This window comes from Acanthochromis polyacanthus, chromosome 14 (assembly GCF_021347895.1).
Source record: "Acanthochromis polyacanthus isolate Apoly-LR-REF ecotype Palm Island chromosome 14, KAUST_Apoly_ChrSc, whole genome shotgun sequence".
NCBI classification, from domain to species: Eukaryota; Metazoa; Chordata; class Actinopteri; family Pomacentridae; genus Acanthochromis; species Acanthochromis polyacanthus.
In genome coordinates, this window is record NC_067126.1 from 5,591,190 (window position 1) to 5,607,807 (window position 16,618).

The 16,618-nt window shown below is 38.2% G+C and overlaps 1 protein-coding gene across 1 annotated transcript in view; it reads right to left on the bottom strand.

Moving 5' to 3' along the window:
* hcn5 (hyperpolarization activated cyclic nucleotide-gated potassium channel 5) overlaps window positions 1-15,419 on the bottom strand; it is a 19,593-nt gene extending 4,174 nt beyond the window's left edge. The window contains exons 1-9 of the mRNA XM_022218110.2: window positions 14,873-15,419; window positions 10,059-10,245; window positions 7,979-8,083; window positions 6,615-6,752; window positions 5,122-5,283; window positions 3,015-3,108; window positions 2,802-2,929; window positions 2,034-2,180; window positions 550-787 (exon numbers count right to left, since the gene is read on the bottom strand). Coding sequence (XP_022073802.1) covers window positions 550-787; window positions 2,034-2,180; window positions 2,802-2,929; window positions 3,015-3,108; window positions 5,122-5,283; window positions 6,615-6,752; window positions 7,979-8,083; window positions 10,059-10,245; window positions 14,873-15,057 — 1,384 coding nt within the window. The 5' untranslated portion in view covers window positions 15,058-15,419. The remainder of the gene's footprint in view (window positions 1-549; window positions 788-2,033; window positions 2,181-2,801; window positions 2,930-3,014; window positions 3,109-5,121; window positions 5,284-6,614; window positions 6,753-7,978; window positions 8,084-10,058; window positions 10,246-14,872) is intronic.
* Between the last annotated feature and the right edge of the window lie 1,199 nt (window positions 15,420-16,618).

Consider the following 16,618-nt stretch of genomic DNA (forward strand, 5'->3'; position numbering starts at 1 on the left):
TATGTACATCTGGTCTCCAATAATACAATCCTGTTTTGATAGAATAATATAAACCATTTTTGCAGAGCATGGTGGTGGCAGTATCATGCAGTGGATCAACTTTTAAAGTGTCATAACTTGAGAAATAATGTAGCTGGAGTCTTGAAATTTTGCGGGTATACTGATAGATACAGCTGGTCTCCAATGGTACAACCCTGCTTTGATAGAACAATACAAATTAATTCCATGATGGTGCGAATTTGGTCAGAAAATGTTTATTTTTCTGTCTATTCCAATGTTCCACCATCTATAAAACCTTTATTTGCACCCTAAGAGGATAATTTTTTTCCAGGTACCAAGAGGAATTTTAAGAATGCAGATTATGGTGCCATTTACAGGCATAGTATATGAGAAAAAAGTATTAAAAACAGGTTTTTTGCCTTTCTGGCCACTATTAGGACAATCATTGATGGTGGAACCACTCCAATAGTGTCCCAACTATAAGGGGTCTACAATATTGTTACTGGGCTAAAAGAAAATATGCAGTAATCAGGACTGAATCCAAACCACCTCCAAAGAAGTCTCCGTCACACAGCTCCCTCTCGAAGGAATCGGCCTCCACCAGAACCTGGCCGTGGTCGATGAAGAACATTCGGTCTCCTGGGACGTGCTGCCGGACGATGACGTCTCCTTCCTGGTAAACCTCGTACTCCAGGTATTGGAGGACGACGTTGATGAAGTTTTCATCTCTGTTCTGAAAGATCGGCACGTTTCTCAGCAGCCGGCTGCACATCACCGTCAGGATTTGCTGGAAAACAAAGACAGTGGATCAGTTGGATTTTATTTCTATGGCAGTTTTCATGCTAATGGAACGCAACACAAGGAGCTTTACACATTAAATAAATAAAAATTGCAGTAAAACAGGACAAACAACCTTCAAATATCATGTTATAAATGAAGGACTACCTAACATAACATAGCAAAAGATAGCACAAGGTAACAACATAATGTAGCATAACATAGGTATGGGTATGCAGCGTAACATAGAATAGCATAATGTAGCATAGCGTAACATAGCACAAGGTAACAACGTAACCTAAGTTTATGTATCATAACACAAGGGAACTTAAGGTAATATAGCATAGCATAGCATAGCATAACATAGCGAAAGGTAGCATAACGCAAGGGAACTTAATGTAATATAGCATAGCATAGTGTAGCATAACATAGCATAGCAAAAGGCAACATAACATCGCAACATAACATAATGTAACATAACATAGCACAAGGTAACATAACATGACGTGATGTAAGGTAGTAAAACATAACATAGCACAAGATAACAACATAACATAACGTAACATAATGTAATGTAGCATAGCATAAGATAGCATTCCATAGCATAACAAAACAAAGCATAGCATGGCATAACATAACATTACATAGCCCAAGGTAGCATAGCATAACGTAGCATAACATAACATAGCACAAGGCAATGTAAAGTTGCATAAAATAGCATAACACAACATAACATAATGCAACATAACATAACGGATTGTATCATAGCATAACATAGCATTCCATGGCAATAATAAATTATATTATCAAAATACAAATGGATACAAAGGTGATGGTCAAAATATACATCAAAACTGATTAAACCAGAATCAAAAAATATCAAAAAATTATGTAATAAACAAAACACTGACTAGAATAAAATATGAAAAAAAAACAGCTAAATTGAGAAACTAACAAATTAGTTCAAGCAAGATTAATAAATAAATAAAATCAATCAAAAGTCTGACTAAAGAGGTGGACCAAACTGTCAGTGCACGTATAAAATCAAACATTTTTAAAGAACAAAAAGAGATTTAAGTATACAAATTGGGAATAAAAAGTCGCATGTACAAGTGTATCTATGAAAACTTATAAAAACTTCCTATTTTAGGTATTAAGAACTCTAAAAACTGGTCTGGATTTTGCACATATCTAAAAGTAAAAGCTTAAATTAGTGGATGCATCCTAACCAATCAGACCATTAACTCCAGCTGTACCTCCTTCAGAGCCGACGACACCGTGTCCATGACGTCCTTCTCGTCGAACCACTTCCCTCCATACCGAGCCTGGTAGTAGTTGTTGATGCGGAGCTGCAGCTCTGGAGGGAGCTTCATGAAGGTCATGTAGTGCTCCAACCGGCTCATCTGTGGAGAGTCACAACACTTGTTCACATAATTCATGAAGCAAGGCGTCACAAGACCAGCATCTACCAGAGCTGCATAGTTAATCATGTTTCATAACGGCTTCACTTCACTGCTGGGTGTGAGACTTACAGTACACTGGTATTTAAATCCACTAATTAAAGATTCATCATTACATATCTGCAATGCAAATAGAAGAAAATTGTAATCTGCTAGAAACACCTCTGAAGAGAAATGAACTTTTTTTTTAATCATTTTATTAACAGTCACCAACCTTGTCTACTATATTTTAAACTTACAAAGTGAAGATTTAAGTCTTCTGCTTGTTTTTTTTGTTATTTATATTTTGCAAACTAATGATGCTCTGATTACTCAACCAATGGGTCACTGCGATCATTTCATTATTTTAGGTAGCAGTTTATCTAAAAAAATATTTTTATAATCAAACAAAATATATTGTGAATAAAAATCTATTCATTAATGTGTAATGCAAATAAATTAAAACTTAAGCAACCAAACATTGATGAAAATACAGTTTTATGTGTGACTAATTCCTTTTTAGTGCTTGTTTTAGTTTGAGCTGCGTTTGCTGTTGAAGTACTTTAACGTCACATAATGAGCTACCTTGCTCTTGTATTCTTTGGCCGCCGGGTCGACGTTGACGATCATGGCGGTGGCGTTGGCAACGAGGACGGTGTACATCAGACAGCCGGACACCATGCTGACCATGACGATCCACATCTCAACGTAATCTGAACAACAAAACAAGGATGCACATTTAGCAGGAAGTGCTCATGCTACAAACAGAATGAGGTAAAGAAAAGGTTTAATTCTCACTTGTTGGAGCGTCCATGGAGCCGTAAGAGAGAGCGATCATCTGCGACAGAGCTCGGAAAACTCCCCAAGAATATTTTACGATCACGGTAGCATTCTGGAAGAAAGAAGTTCATCTTTAGGATAAACAATCTGATACTGGACAAGTCATGCATTTTTACTGGAGAATGACTGATTATTGAGGCCCATATCTGGTATTTTTCAATTATTGGCATCGTTATTTCCATTGACTGATTATTGTGAAATAAAATAAATACTCTCCTTTGGTTGTGACACACCTGGATCTCTCTGCAGTCACTCTGTGGGCTCAAGCAAGTCCCGCCCACAACTCTATCTGATTGGCTGTTACAGGTCACAACTAACTGTCAATCAACAGTGAATGCCATTGTTTACACAGAGAGAGAGAGAAACACATTTGTAGTGCGAATTAACTTGTAGGTGTTAGCATGTGTTGCAGCTGGAACGTATTCTGCTGATGGTGCGAGGCTACGGCTACAGCTAAGAGGTTAGCTGCACCTCTTAGCCTGCAGCTAACGCTATCTGGAGCATTGTAGCAGCTTTCTAAAGTCAGATTTACTGCCTTTACAGACAGATACACGTCTTTAACAGAGAAACAACCTGCAAAAACTTAAGAAGCACAATCACCTAATAATTTTTGGTAGTAGATCAAAATTAACGAATGACACTTATTTGAACTTATCAGTTAATGGGCTTCAGTTAAAGCAGGTGAAGCAAACAAAGTTCTAAGTCACCTTAGATTGTTACTTGTCTTGGTCTGCTCATATCGACAACATAACATCAAAAATGTGCAAAGGCATTGCAATGTGCAGAAAATGTATGGCATTTATTCCTATGTCTATTGCTAAACAGGTTGTTCAGTCTCTTGTTCTGTGTCATTTAAAATACTGTCCAGTCCTATGGTCATCTGCATCACAAACAGAACTACACAAACTTCAAGTGGCACAAAACAGGGCAGCCAGGACTGTACTCCAGTGCTCCTACAGAACCAATGTTGCAGTCCTGCATTCACGCCTTTCTTGGCTCACAGTTGAGAACAAAATTAAAGTACGATTATCTTTATTGATTTGGAATGCAATTTTTAGAAATCACCCACAGTTTCTCTCTGAGCGACTAGTTTTTGTCAAAAGCACTCACAAATACCCCACAAGACAGGCACTAGGTGGAGATTTAAAACTTCCACACAAAGGTAAAAAATCTCTAAAGCATACAGTGTTTTACAGAGCTGTATTTAACTGGAATAGACTGTCATCCTCTTTGCGAAAAATTAAAAACAAAAATAAATAAATTTAAGAAGGCATTAGTGCAAGAACTTCTGCAGATGAAAATGTGAAAACTTAAGTCCTTGGCATGTCTTAAATGTAATTTATAATATGTTTCACTGTATATACTAATGTGCATGTAAAATGTTTTGTATAAATTGTAAATTATATATTTTTTCTTTCTTTTTTTAAAGGACCCCAGGAAGACTAGCGGCCATTCAAAGGGCAGCTAATGGGGATCCTAATTAAACAATTAAACCTGCACAAATCAGGACATTAGCTGCTCTCACAGTGACTAAGGCTACGGTAACAGCTAGCAGCTAAGTTTGGAGGCACCCACAGATTACCCTGAAATAGATTCTAGAGAAACAATAATGCTTTAAGATATGGGTCTAAGTGGGCAATAAAAGTGATAGAAGAGAAAAACTTAAAGCAAAGAAGAACTGTGGGAGACAAACAGTTATTGATCTCAATCAATCGCTCCAACAATGAACAGGAGAGGATCATAGCACCATGTGAAGCTCAAATGTCATCAGTCCTATTTCTATTGTACATATCCAGTTACAGGAATCTTTATTAATGAAGAAGCCTAGGTGTGGATGACCGGTTCTCTGCTTTCACATGCTGTTAATAAATAACTTCTAATGTATATCGGTTCAAGACATCAGTCTTTGGCTTTTCTCAATTACCAATAACCAAGAAATGATTAGTTTAGTCTGTTATCAACATAGCTGACAGTTCATTTAAAGTAGAAAACGCCAACATAATCCTTCACAACCATCATTGTTCACACTGTTCATCTAGTAGAAGTTCTGTGAAATGAGCGTCACCATCAGGTTTTCCTTGCGGACCCAGCAGTCACTGGGAAACTCCTCCAGCATCGGGACGAAGTACTGGATGCAGCCGTTCCAGTGGCACAGCAGGAAAATCATCATGAACAGAGACAAGATGCGAAAGAACAGACGGACCACCTCCAGGTTAGCGTTTGACACCTGACGAGAAGAGACGACACGAAAAAACTCAGCAAATCAGACAAACTTCAGACGGCAGCTTTGTGTTTAATGAAGCAGCAACACAGTGGTTTTAAAGCTGGTCTGGGATCAGCCATTCCCCTCCACAGCTTAGATGGTATATAAACAATAAATATGTCAACAAACACCATGAATAGAGTTTGTGTTAAACGTCCATGGTGGTCAAAGACGGGCAAAATCTAGAGAAAGTTGATTTATTTATGTGGTCATTTTAAATCACTTTTGTCCATTTTGTATCAAACTTTGGTCATTTTGTATCATATTTTGTGGTAATCTTGATCATTTTTTGTCATTGTGCTTTAAATTTTGGTCATTTTGTATCACATTTTGGCCATTTTGTATCATATTTTGATTATTTTGAATCATTTAGTGGTCATTTTGCATCGAATTTTGGTTGTTTTGCATCATTTTGTGGTAATCTTGTATCATTTTTGGTCATTTTGCACCAAACTTTGGTCATTTGCATCAAAATTTGGTTGCTTTCTTTCACATTTTGGTCATTTTGTTTCACATTAAGTTGTTTTGGATCATTTTGTGGTTATTTTGCATCACTTTTGGTCTTTTTGTGTGCGATTTTGGCCATTTTCTGTCACATTTAGTCGTTTTGCTTAAAATGTTTGTTATTTTACGTCAAATATTGGATGCAGTCGTACACTTTTGTTTCCTCTAGAAAGTACAGATCTCAGTCCTTGCCTCTTTCTCTACTCACCTAAAGTGGCACAAAAAGCGAAACAATGAAAAAGTTAAATAAAAGTCCAGCATTGAGAAATCACTGTTCAGAAAGCAGAAGAGTCTCCGCCAAACAGAAAGCAGACAGTCTTTCATAACAACTTAATCTGCTTCCTTAGTAGAGTCCTACCAGCTGCTACAGTTTGTTTTTTTTTCCACTTTTAGCAAAAGGAAAAAGAAGTTGAAAAGTTTCCAGGTTTTCCAGGAAAAGCAGGACTCCTGAGCAAACCCCACGGCACTGAAACGTCTATTTTAGCCACCAGTGGTCGATTAAAGGACACACATTCCAATATCATCCAATATCAGGGTCGTATTGTGTTTCATCATGAGATTATCACGGATAAAGAGTCTTTTCTACCTCAAGGTCTTTGCTGTTTGAGCTGAACGCTTTGGAAAGATTAGAAAGGGTCAAACTCAGCTGCCAGCTCTTGTTCTACAAATGACATTGCAAAGTCAGATTTGTCATCGGAGCCCAGCGTGGTAAGGTGTCGGCGGGGAGGAGAAAGGCCGGTTGGGTTTCAGAGGTGAGATTTGTTGAAGGCTGTCTGGCGTTTCAAACTTACTTTCTCCACTTCGTTGAAGAACCGGACCAGCCTGGACACCCGGGCCAGTCGGATCAAACTGAGGATCCGTACGAACATCAGGATCCTCATCATCCTGTTGGTCTTGGAGGGGTTGTCGTCATTGTTGTACTGCAAGTCCTGGGGTTTCAGATGAAAAATATAGTTATCTCAGATTAGGGCTGTCAAATTCATCTTAACAAAGGGGTACATAAAGCCCAGTCTAGTTTCAGCTGACCAATAAAATGAAAGAACAACAACCTATTAATGATCTGAATTTTTCACTCTGTTTTAGTGCAAATAAGCATCTACACAGGATCTGCAATGACACAAAACTTTTAGTATAGTATTTGTAATATTTAAATGTATGATCGAAGCAACTTATCAAGAAATAGAAATTATTTTAAATTTACAATCATTTCCACATCTGTTTAGTAATCGTGACCACTATGCCACACAAACTGAAGTGGGAACCATTGAGTATGAAGGTTAATTTATCCTGTTGCCTCGTAAATGTATATAATTTATACATAAAAATACATAAAAGTTGTGGCAGTACACCAACAATAGGATTCAACCAAACACAACTCTGTTGCCTGACGTTAAGACTCAAAAGTGGACCAAAAATAGCCTCAAATGACTTAAGTTGTCCGTAATGACTGAAAAAAATGTTCATTTCAAACAAATTTTGATCAATTTTGAACTAGTTTCAAATAATGTTGACTAATTATCAAGGCATTTAGACAAATCTCAAGTCTCTGGAACATTTTTGATTACTTTGGACAGATTTCAAGTTGTTTTTAGATACTTTTTGAGTCATTTTGGGCAGTATTAAAAGTAATAAAGCTGCTGACTGACATTGCACAATGATGAAACATCTTTCTATAGTTTACATGCAGAGACTCAAAACTAGACCAAAAATTGTCTTAAATGACTTCAGTTGTCTACAAATTCTGAGTAATTTTTACACAGTTTTAGGTAATTCTGACTTGTTTTCAAGGCATTTTGGACAATTCCCGAGTCTTTTTTGGTTACTTTGGACTGATTTCAGATTATTTTTAGACATTGTTTGAGTCATTTGGGCAATAATGAAAGTACTAAAGCTGCTGACTAATGTTACATTGCACTATTTTCAGTGCCGTCTCTAATTTCTAGACTTTGCAAAGTCATCCATATGTATGTTTGACACCGCTGTCTTAGACTGATTCACATCTTCACTGCATTTACAGTTTTAACTCATCCTTTTGTCCGTTTGTTCTGTTTTCCTGCAGGTTTTAGTGCTACAGAGGCTTTTTAATGAGTTGAAAGTTGGTGCATCATTGTTTTCTGAGCTGCTTCTGCTGCATCAACAGTCTGTTCATTATTACCGCAAACAGCAGTATGTAGCCGATTGGGAAAGCGGCGATGACGTCCGGTATGAACCATGTCCTCAGGTAACTGACTCGGATCCGCTTGATGTCCAGAATAGCTTCCTGCAGAAAGAGAAAAGGAGCAGCAGAACGAGCAGATGGATGAAGACGCCTCGCAGCACGGTCAGATGTATAATTTAACACTCGAACTGAACCGATAGTTTTTGGAGTCGATCCAGAATTGAGGGACGTCAGAGGAGATCAGCACTCAAAGAAACTCCACGTTTGTTTGTCGTGATGCTGAAGCGTCACCAAAGCATGAATATTTAAAACAGGCAGAGGGTAAATCTGGAAAAACCAGATGCTGGAGTGGTTGAAAGTAAACAACAACAATCCAGATGCTACCTAGAACACCGTAGCATGTTTGTATAGTAGGATAGATTTAAAGACTTTACAGACAGACACATCTCTCTAACAGAGACAGAACCTACAAAAACTTAACAAGAAGCACAATCATCTGCACAAATCAGGACATTAGCTGCTTTCACAGTGGCTAAGGCTACGCTAATAGCTAGCGGCTAAGTAAGAAAAACAAAAATTCTTTAAGATATGTGTCTTAGTGGGCAACAAAAGTGGCAGAAAAGAGAAAAATTACCAAAGCAAAGAACTACAGGATGCAATTTTCATGGCGGAGCATAAATCTGGAAAAACCAGATGCCAGACTGGTTGAAAGTAAACAACAAAAATCCAGATGCTACCTAGAGCACTGTAGCATCTTGTAAAGTCAGATTTAAAGACTTTACAGACACAAAATTCACCAGGCAGCAGAATCATCTGCACAAATCAGGACATTCGCTGCTCTTACAGTGGCTAAGCTATGCTAACAGCTAGCTGCTTAGTTAGAAGGTAGACACAGATTGCCCTGAAATAGATTCCAGAAAACCAATGACGCTTTAAGATATGGGTCTTAGTGAGCAATAAAAGTGATAGAATAAAGAAAAATTACCAAAGCAAAGAACAAACTGTTATTGATGTCAATCAATTGATCTCACAGTAAACAGGAAAGCATCAAATATCATCACTCCTATTTCTATCATACATATCCAGTTACAGGAATCCTTATTAATGAAGAAGCCCATGTACTAATGACAGGTTCTCCGCTATCAGATCCTGTTAATAACTAACTTTTAACGTATACGAGAACGAGCGGCTGGATGAAGATGACACTCGAACTGAACCGACATTTTTTGGAGTCGATCCAGACTTGAGAGACGTCGGAGGAAATCAGCGCTCAAAGAAGCTCCATGTTTGTTTGACGTGACGCTGAAACGCCACTAAAGCATGAATATTTACTATGGGCGGAGGATAATCTGGAAAAAAACAGATGCTGGAGTGGTTGAAAGTAAACAACAACAATCCAGATGCTACCTAGAACACTGTAACGTCTTTTAAAGTCAGATTTAAAGACTTTACAGACAGACACGTCTCTCTAACAGAGACGGAACCTACAAAAACTTAACAAGAAGCACAATCATCTGCACAAATCAGGAGATTAGCTGCTTTCACAGTGGTTAAAGCTATGCTAACAGCTAGCAGCTAGTGGCAGATGGATGCAGATGGATGAAGATGACACTCGAGCTGAACTAATATTTTTTGGAGACTTGAGGGACGTCGGAGGAGATCAGCACTCAACGAAGCTCCACGTTTGTTCGACGTGTCGCTGAAACGTCACCAAAGCATGAATATTTAAAACGGGCGGAAAGTAAATCTGGAAAAACCAGATGCTGGAGTGGTTGAAAGTAAACAACAACAGCCCAGATGGGCCATTTGGCGAGATAGAAGTCGCTAAACAAACAACAGGATATCGTAATGCTTAATTGGAAATGTTATACTTCTCCACTTGGTAATCCCGGTTATAAAATCACACAGCAGGTGCCAATTTCACCCCGTGTTCAGGAGCAGAGGGGGAGGCCGTTAATCTAGCCTTTCGTGTACTGAGTAGATTACAGATGGGCCGGAAATGGATTGTATGTGCTCGTCTGCGTGGGGATTAGCGTCCTCCAGATTGTGTCTGAAAATAGAGTACAGTCACTCTCACCTCTGCGTCGTCCGTTATGATGCCCATTCGGAAGTTCAGGGCCACGTCGATGAGGAACAGGGTGTCCGAGAAGACGTTGAAGCCTTCCCACGCCAGGCCGCTGTGTCCGTCCAGAAAGGCTATCTCCATGGGAATCCCGATCAGGTTCAGGAACGTGATGGCCATCATGCACATGATGTAGTAGCTCCTGCAGGATAACAAGAAATGATGAAAAAACATGTGTGACTTCTGAGTGACCTCTAGATCTGGTTTGTAGTGGAAAAAGTCATGCAGCCGGCCGTAAGAGAAGCTGATTTTTGCACACTAAATACTGCGATACTGTAACTGCACATCTCCTCGGTCCGGCTTCGATTGCCAGCTCAGATGACTGCTGCTCTCTGATCCCGATTGTTTCATTCCGTCTCTGTTTTCACTCCACTCTGATCACCTTACAGACCAATAATAATAACACTGCAGCACACAGATAAACAGAAACAAGTTCTTTTAACAGGTTATTCCTTCTAAACCTCCAGAGTTTAAACACCACAAATCATTTCTAATTCTTCTTTACTGCTCGTCAACCTTTAACTGTTCCTTCAGATCACACATTTTGATTTGATGTTCACTTATACTTTCAGCTTTCTATGAATTATTTTGCATTTCTTTGTCTGTTTTTGTGTTTTAATGGTTTTTCCGCGGTGCTGTCAGAAGTAAAACACAAACGATCATTATCATAATCAGCTGATGAATTATTTAGTGAGGCTTAAGACTAATTAAGGCGTCAAGTCTGGAGACAAAAAAATCCACAAAGAAAGCAGAGAAACCTCAGGAGCAGGGAACAGAAAAGCAGATTTACAGGATTGCAAACAAATAATGTGGATTAAGGCTGCACTAATTATTATTTTAAATGTTGACTCAATCTGTTGATTATTTTCCTCATTTATCAATTAAAGCCTGAAAACAATTTAATACCTTCAGACTTCAGTTTTTGTGCAAATTGGTGAAACTGAGAAGCTGCAAAATCTAAAATTATTCATCTTTTTGTTGTTTTTAATCTGTTCCAAAGGTGCTTCCAGAGATGAAACACAAATTATCAGTAGCAGTCGTTTAATTATTGATTAATGCTTCAGACTAATGAAGTTGTCAAATCGACACCATTTGTCGAACCTTTTTAACAAAACGGAGAAAGCTCAGGAGTACAAAACTGCAAAACTTGCACAAAAAGATGCAAACTATAAACAATGGAAGTAGAAATGTAGCATACAAATCGATTTCTCAATTACTTAATCAGCTAAAAAGTCAGATTCAAAATGCTCTCAAGCTTTTCCCAACAAACTGATAAAACGTCCTTGTTTTCCCTAAAAGTCTGTCAAAAATCTAAAAAATATCCAGCTTTTCTGCAAACTGCGAAGCTGCACAATTTCTGAAAAGGTCGATTCTTAAAAGGAATAACTGCACAAACCCTTTAGCAAAACAAAAGCAGCTGGAAGAAATCTCAGCAGAAAAACAGAACAGTAGATTTACAGGATTCCAAAATGATCAATCACTGGAAGTAGAGATGTGTGGGAAATATTCTCTTGTTTGACATTTAATCAATATCCTGTTATATTCCATCTCTTATTTCCATCAATCATAACCCAATTGATCAGCATTGATCCTATTCTAATCATTATATAATCGCAATTAATCCCAATTTACCGTAACATGGTCAAACTGTATTATTGTGCTGTTTCTTATAAACTTTGTTACTAGCTCGCTTATGATGTGTTACCTCAGCTTTGACCTCTCACACCCAATAAACAGAAGAGACAGCTCAGACAATAAGGACACCTCACCAACCACAAGATACCGTTCCACTGCAGAGAAGTTCTTAAAATAACAAACACACCTGCGAGGTGTCGCTTACAGACAGACATGGAACAAACGGTTCGATTCATAGAAGATTGAAATCTCTTTATTTCACAGAAAATTGGCTCGGTGCATCTGCAGAAGCACACGTACGCAGCAGAGGTAATGAGAGGATGAGCAAAGAATCCTTCATAAAGGGCAACGCTTAAAGAATCAAACTCAGAGATTTGTTAAAGAAAACTGTTAAAACATTGCAACAAGATAAAATACTCCAAGAATGATCGACATGTAACACATAAAGAAACCAATTTAAACTAAATTATAAACAACAAACGTAACGTTAAACCAACAGTACTGTGAATTAACAAGAAAGATAAACTAATAAATCTGCCTTATCAGTGGAGGAGTCAGAAAATCAATTGGTTTTTTATCACTAAAATAAAGGTTGAGCAATCAAACAGATAAAACTTAGAGTCTGAGCACAAACAAAGAGAAGCTCATCCTTGTGCAAGAAACCTAAGTTACCTAATAACTTAAGACTCACACACAAGTAATCTGATTACAGGTGGAGTCGGCTCTGATTGGACCGAAGACATCCGGTGGAACTTCCTTAACTTAGGCCAATCAGATAGCTGCACATCTCCATTTAAAAACCTCTGTATAGCGTTAAGTTAGGCATTCTCATCTTTGTGAAGAGCTGCATGCAGAACTTTCTTAGATATCTGCTGTCAGCTGGATCAAATGAGAATCTGCATTATGCATTTCTGATTATCCTTTGTTTACTAAATATTCTTAAACGAATATTTTGAGTCTTCATTCTTCCTGTGTGATCCTTCAATAACAGACCAAGAACCAGACCTAACAGATGCTCATACAGGTCATATGGAACAGAGCTGCTCAGTTAGCTCAGTGAATTAATCAGTTAAAAGTCAGAAAACAGATGCTACAGCCCTCAAACTCACACAATTTGATGCACCATTCTTGTTTTCCCTAAAGTACTTTCATTCTAATGTAAAGTTATTCAGTTTTTCTGCAAATCAGTAAAACTGAGAATCTGCATCTGACACTAAAAATCAAAAATATCTGAAGCGGCTGACCATGAGAAAGGAGTAACTGCAGGAGGAAAACAGAAACAGCAGATTTACTAGTTTGCAAAATTTGCAGAAGAATGCAAAAAGCTGGAAGTTGCAAAGTGATACACAGGTGATATGGAGCAGAGCTGTTTTCTGAATTAATTAATGAGTTAATCAGGTCAATCAGTCAAAGTTTTTCATGCAGCATCCATGTTTTCCCTAAACTACTTTCTATCTAATCTGAAAACATCCAATTTTTCTGCAAATCAGTGACTTTTAGAAGCTGCATCCGACACCGTAAAATCTAAAAATATTTCGTTTTTCTGCAAGATTCAACATTAAAGATTCAAGAGGGGGTTTTGTGTCAAATGCTCATGCAGTTTGTGGAGTGAAAAGAAAAGAGACTGTTCCTCAAGGCTGTGCAATAAAACTACAGAAAAACAGGAACAAAGTCAACCGAGAGCTCTCGCATGGATAAAACTATCAATTGTGAAAACTTGCAGGAGTCTTCAGAGGAGCCAGTGGAAACCTAAAAATACTCAGTTTTTCTGCAAATCAAGATTAAATGCAGTGAAATGTAAAGTGACTGTTCCTCGAGGCTGTTCAGTAACAGCAATCTTTAAAAGCGACTGAAAATCTAGAAATATTCAGGATTCAACAGTATTTATGTGACATGCTCATTTGTGCAGTGAAATGCAGTGACTCTTTTCAGTGTTGTGCAATAACAACATTTTATTAAAAACGACACAAAATAGGAATAAAATCAAGTGAGAAGCTGAATCTGACACTAAAAAAATCTAAACCTATTTAGGATTTATGAGTGTTTATGCTACATGTCTGTTGCAGCTTGTGCAGTGAAATGCAGTGACTGTTCCTCAACATCGTGCAACAACAACATTCTTTAAAAATTGAAAAGAAAGTCACTTGAGAAGCTGTATCTGACACTAAAATATTCATTTTTGTCAAATGCTCATACAGTTTATTCAGTGAAATGCAAAGTAACATTGTGGAATAAAAAGTCTCAAAGAACAGAAATTAGTTATAAAATAGAGAAAAAAAGTCAACGGAGAAGCTGTATCTGACACTAAAAATATTCAGGATTTAAGAGAATTTATGTGACACTTGTGCAGTTGGTGCAGTGAAATGCAGTGAGTGTTCCTCAGCGTTGTGCAATAACAACATTCTCTTAAAGTCTGAATATTTTTTGATTTTAAGTGTCAGATGCAGCTTTTCGGTTGACTTTATTTTTCTATAGTTTTAGACTATTTATGTGACAAACTTGTGCAGTTGGTGCAGTGACTGTTCCTCAACATTATGCAATAACAACATTGTTGAAAAACTCTAAAGAAAAAGTCACTTGAGAAGCTGCATCTTGCTTTGTTTCAGCTCTCGCATGGATAAAACTTTATCAGTTATGACAGAAGAATGACTAAAACTTGCAGGCGCCTTCAGAGGAACCGGTGGAAATCTAAAAATATTCTGTTTTTCTGCAAATCAAGATTAAAGATTGTAGGGTTTTTTTTTTTCAAATGCATGCAATGTTTGCAGTGAAATGCAAAGTGACTGTTCCTTCGGGTTCTGCAACAAAAACAATTTTCAAAAACTACAGAAAAACAGAAACAAAGTCAATTGAGAAGCTGCATCTCATACCAAAAATCTAAACATGCTCAGGATTTACCAGCATCTATGTGACAAACTCGTGCAGTTTGTGCAGTGAAAGGCAAAGTGACTGTTCCTCAACGTCATTCAATAACAACACTCTTTAAAAACTGAAAAGAAAAAGTCACTTGAGTAGCTGCATCTTTGTGTCGGCTCTCGCACGGATCAAACTTTATCAACTTGCCAAATCCTTGAGATGAGCCGGTGAGGTGATGTATGGACTGGCCTGAATCTATCAGGGGTATTAATAAATACCTCATGAGGCTGAAGGGGTGAATGACAAAGACTCCGCTCTGCAGCTGCCGGATGCACTCCTTCTCCACGGCCACCTCGCTGCCGTAGACGTACAGCGACTGGCGGTTGAGCTGGGGCAGGAGCAGCGCCCTCCATCCACAGGTCGCCGTGGAGCATCCCGCCGTGGGACCCTTCAGCTTCTCCATGGTCCGCCTGGGTCCGCTCAGCCGAAAGCCATCCTCAGCCCACAACTGCCCTCCTCTCGGCTGCGAGGTAATTTTCCATGCAGGCGTCCCGACCTCGGGGCTTATTGGAGCGATCGGAGTGGATCACCAGCCTTTTCTCTGCTCCCTCCCTCCCTGCCGCTCTATTTCTGCCCCCACCCCGCCGTCCTTTTCTTCCAGCTCATCAACTATTCAGTATCTGCGTCTCGTCCCCACATGAATCAAGCCACGTCAAGAGGTTCGGCTCACATTAATACTCAAAGACAATGGCACATGTGAGAGCGCGCATGAGGAGGGGGCTCGCAGTTATGGTGCCATGTGAACTCGACATCTGTTTGTAAGTTCAGTGCAGAGCGGCCGGGGATGTAATTAAAGCCACGACTGTGTTACCTGATGCTGTACATATGCTGTCAGCCCTGAGCCAGCTCCTCTGCTGCTGCATGGCAACATCAGGAGCAGAAAAAAAGAAGAAAAATGGGAGTAAAGTCAACCCAGAAGCTGCATCCGACACAAAGAAATCCACAAAAATATTCAGGATTCAAGAGCTTTTGTCACATGCTCAAACAGTTTGTGCAAAGTCACTGTTCCTCAATCTAGTCTTCAAAAAGCTGCAGAAAAATCCAACAATATTCAGGATTTAAGAGTATTTATGTGACAAATTCATATTTGTGCAGTGAAATGCAGTGACTGTTCCTCAAGGCTGTGCAATGAACACATTATTTAAAGAAAAAATACTGAATTTTTTTTTAAAAAATGTCAATTGAGAAGCTGTGTCCGACACTGAAAATCCAAAAATATTCAGGATTTAGGAGTATTTATGTGACAAACTCATACAGTTTTTGCAGTGAAATGCAGTGACTGTTCCTCAAGGCTGTGCAGTGAACACTATCTTTAAAAAAAAAAAAAACTATTGAAAATTATAAAAAAAAGTCAATTGAGAAGCTTTGTCTGACACTAAAAATCTAAAAATATTTAGATTTTAACAGTATTTATATGACAAACTCATCCAGTTTGTGCAGTGAAATGCAGTGACTGTTCCTCAGCGTAGTGCAATAAAAACAATCTTCAAAAACTACAGAAAAATAGGAATAAAGACAATTAAAAAGCTGCATCTGACACTAAAAAAAAAAATCTATTCTGGATTTAAGAGTATTTATGTGATAGATTCATACCGTTTGTGCAGTGAAATGCAGTGACTGTTCCTCGAGGCTGTACAACAACATTCTTCAAAAACTACAGAAAAATTGGGTGAAAAAAGTCAATTGAGAAGATGCATCTGACACCAAGAAATCTAAAAATATTCAGTTTTCTTCTCAAGATTCAAGAGCTATTTTGTCAAATACACAGACTTTGTGCAGTGAAATGCAGTGACTGTTCCTCAAGGCTGTGCAACAACATTATTCTTTCAAAGCTACAGATAAATAGGAATAAAGTCAACCGAGAAGCTGCATCTGACACTTACAAATATAAAAATATTCAGCGTTCCCACAAATCAAGATTCAAGAATTTTTTTGTCAAATAAATCCAGTTTGTGCAGTGAAAT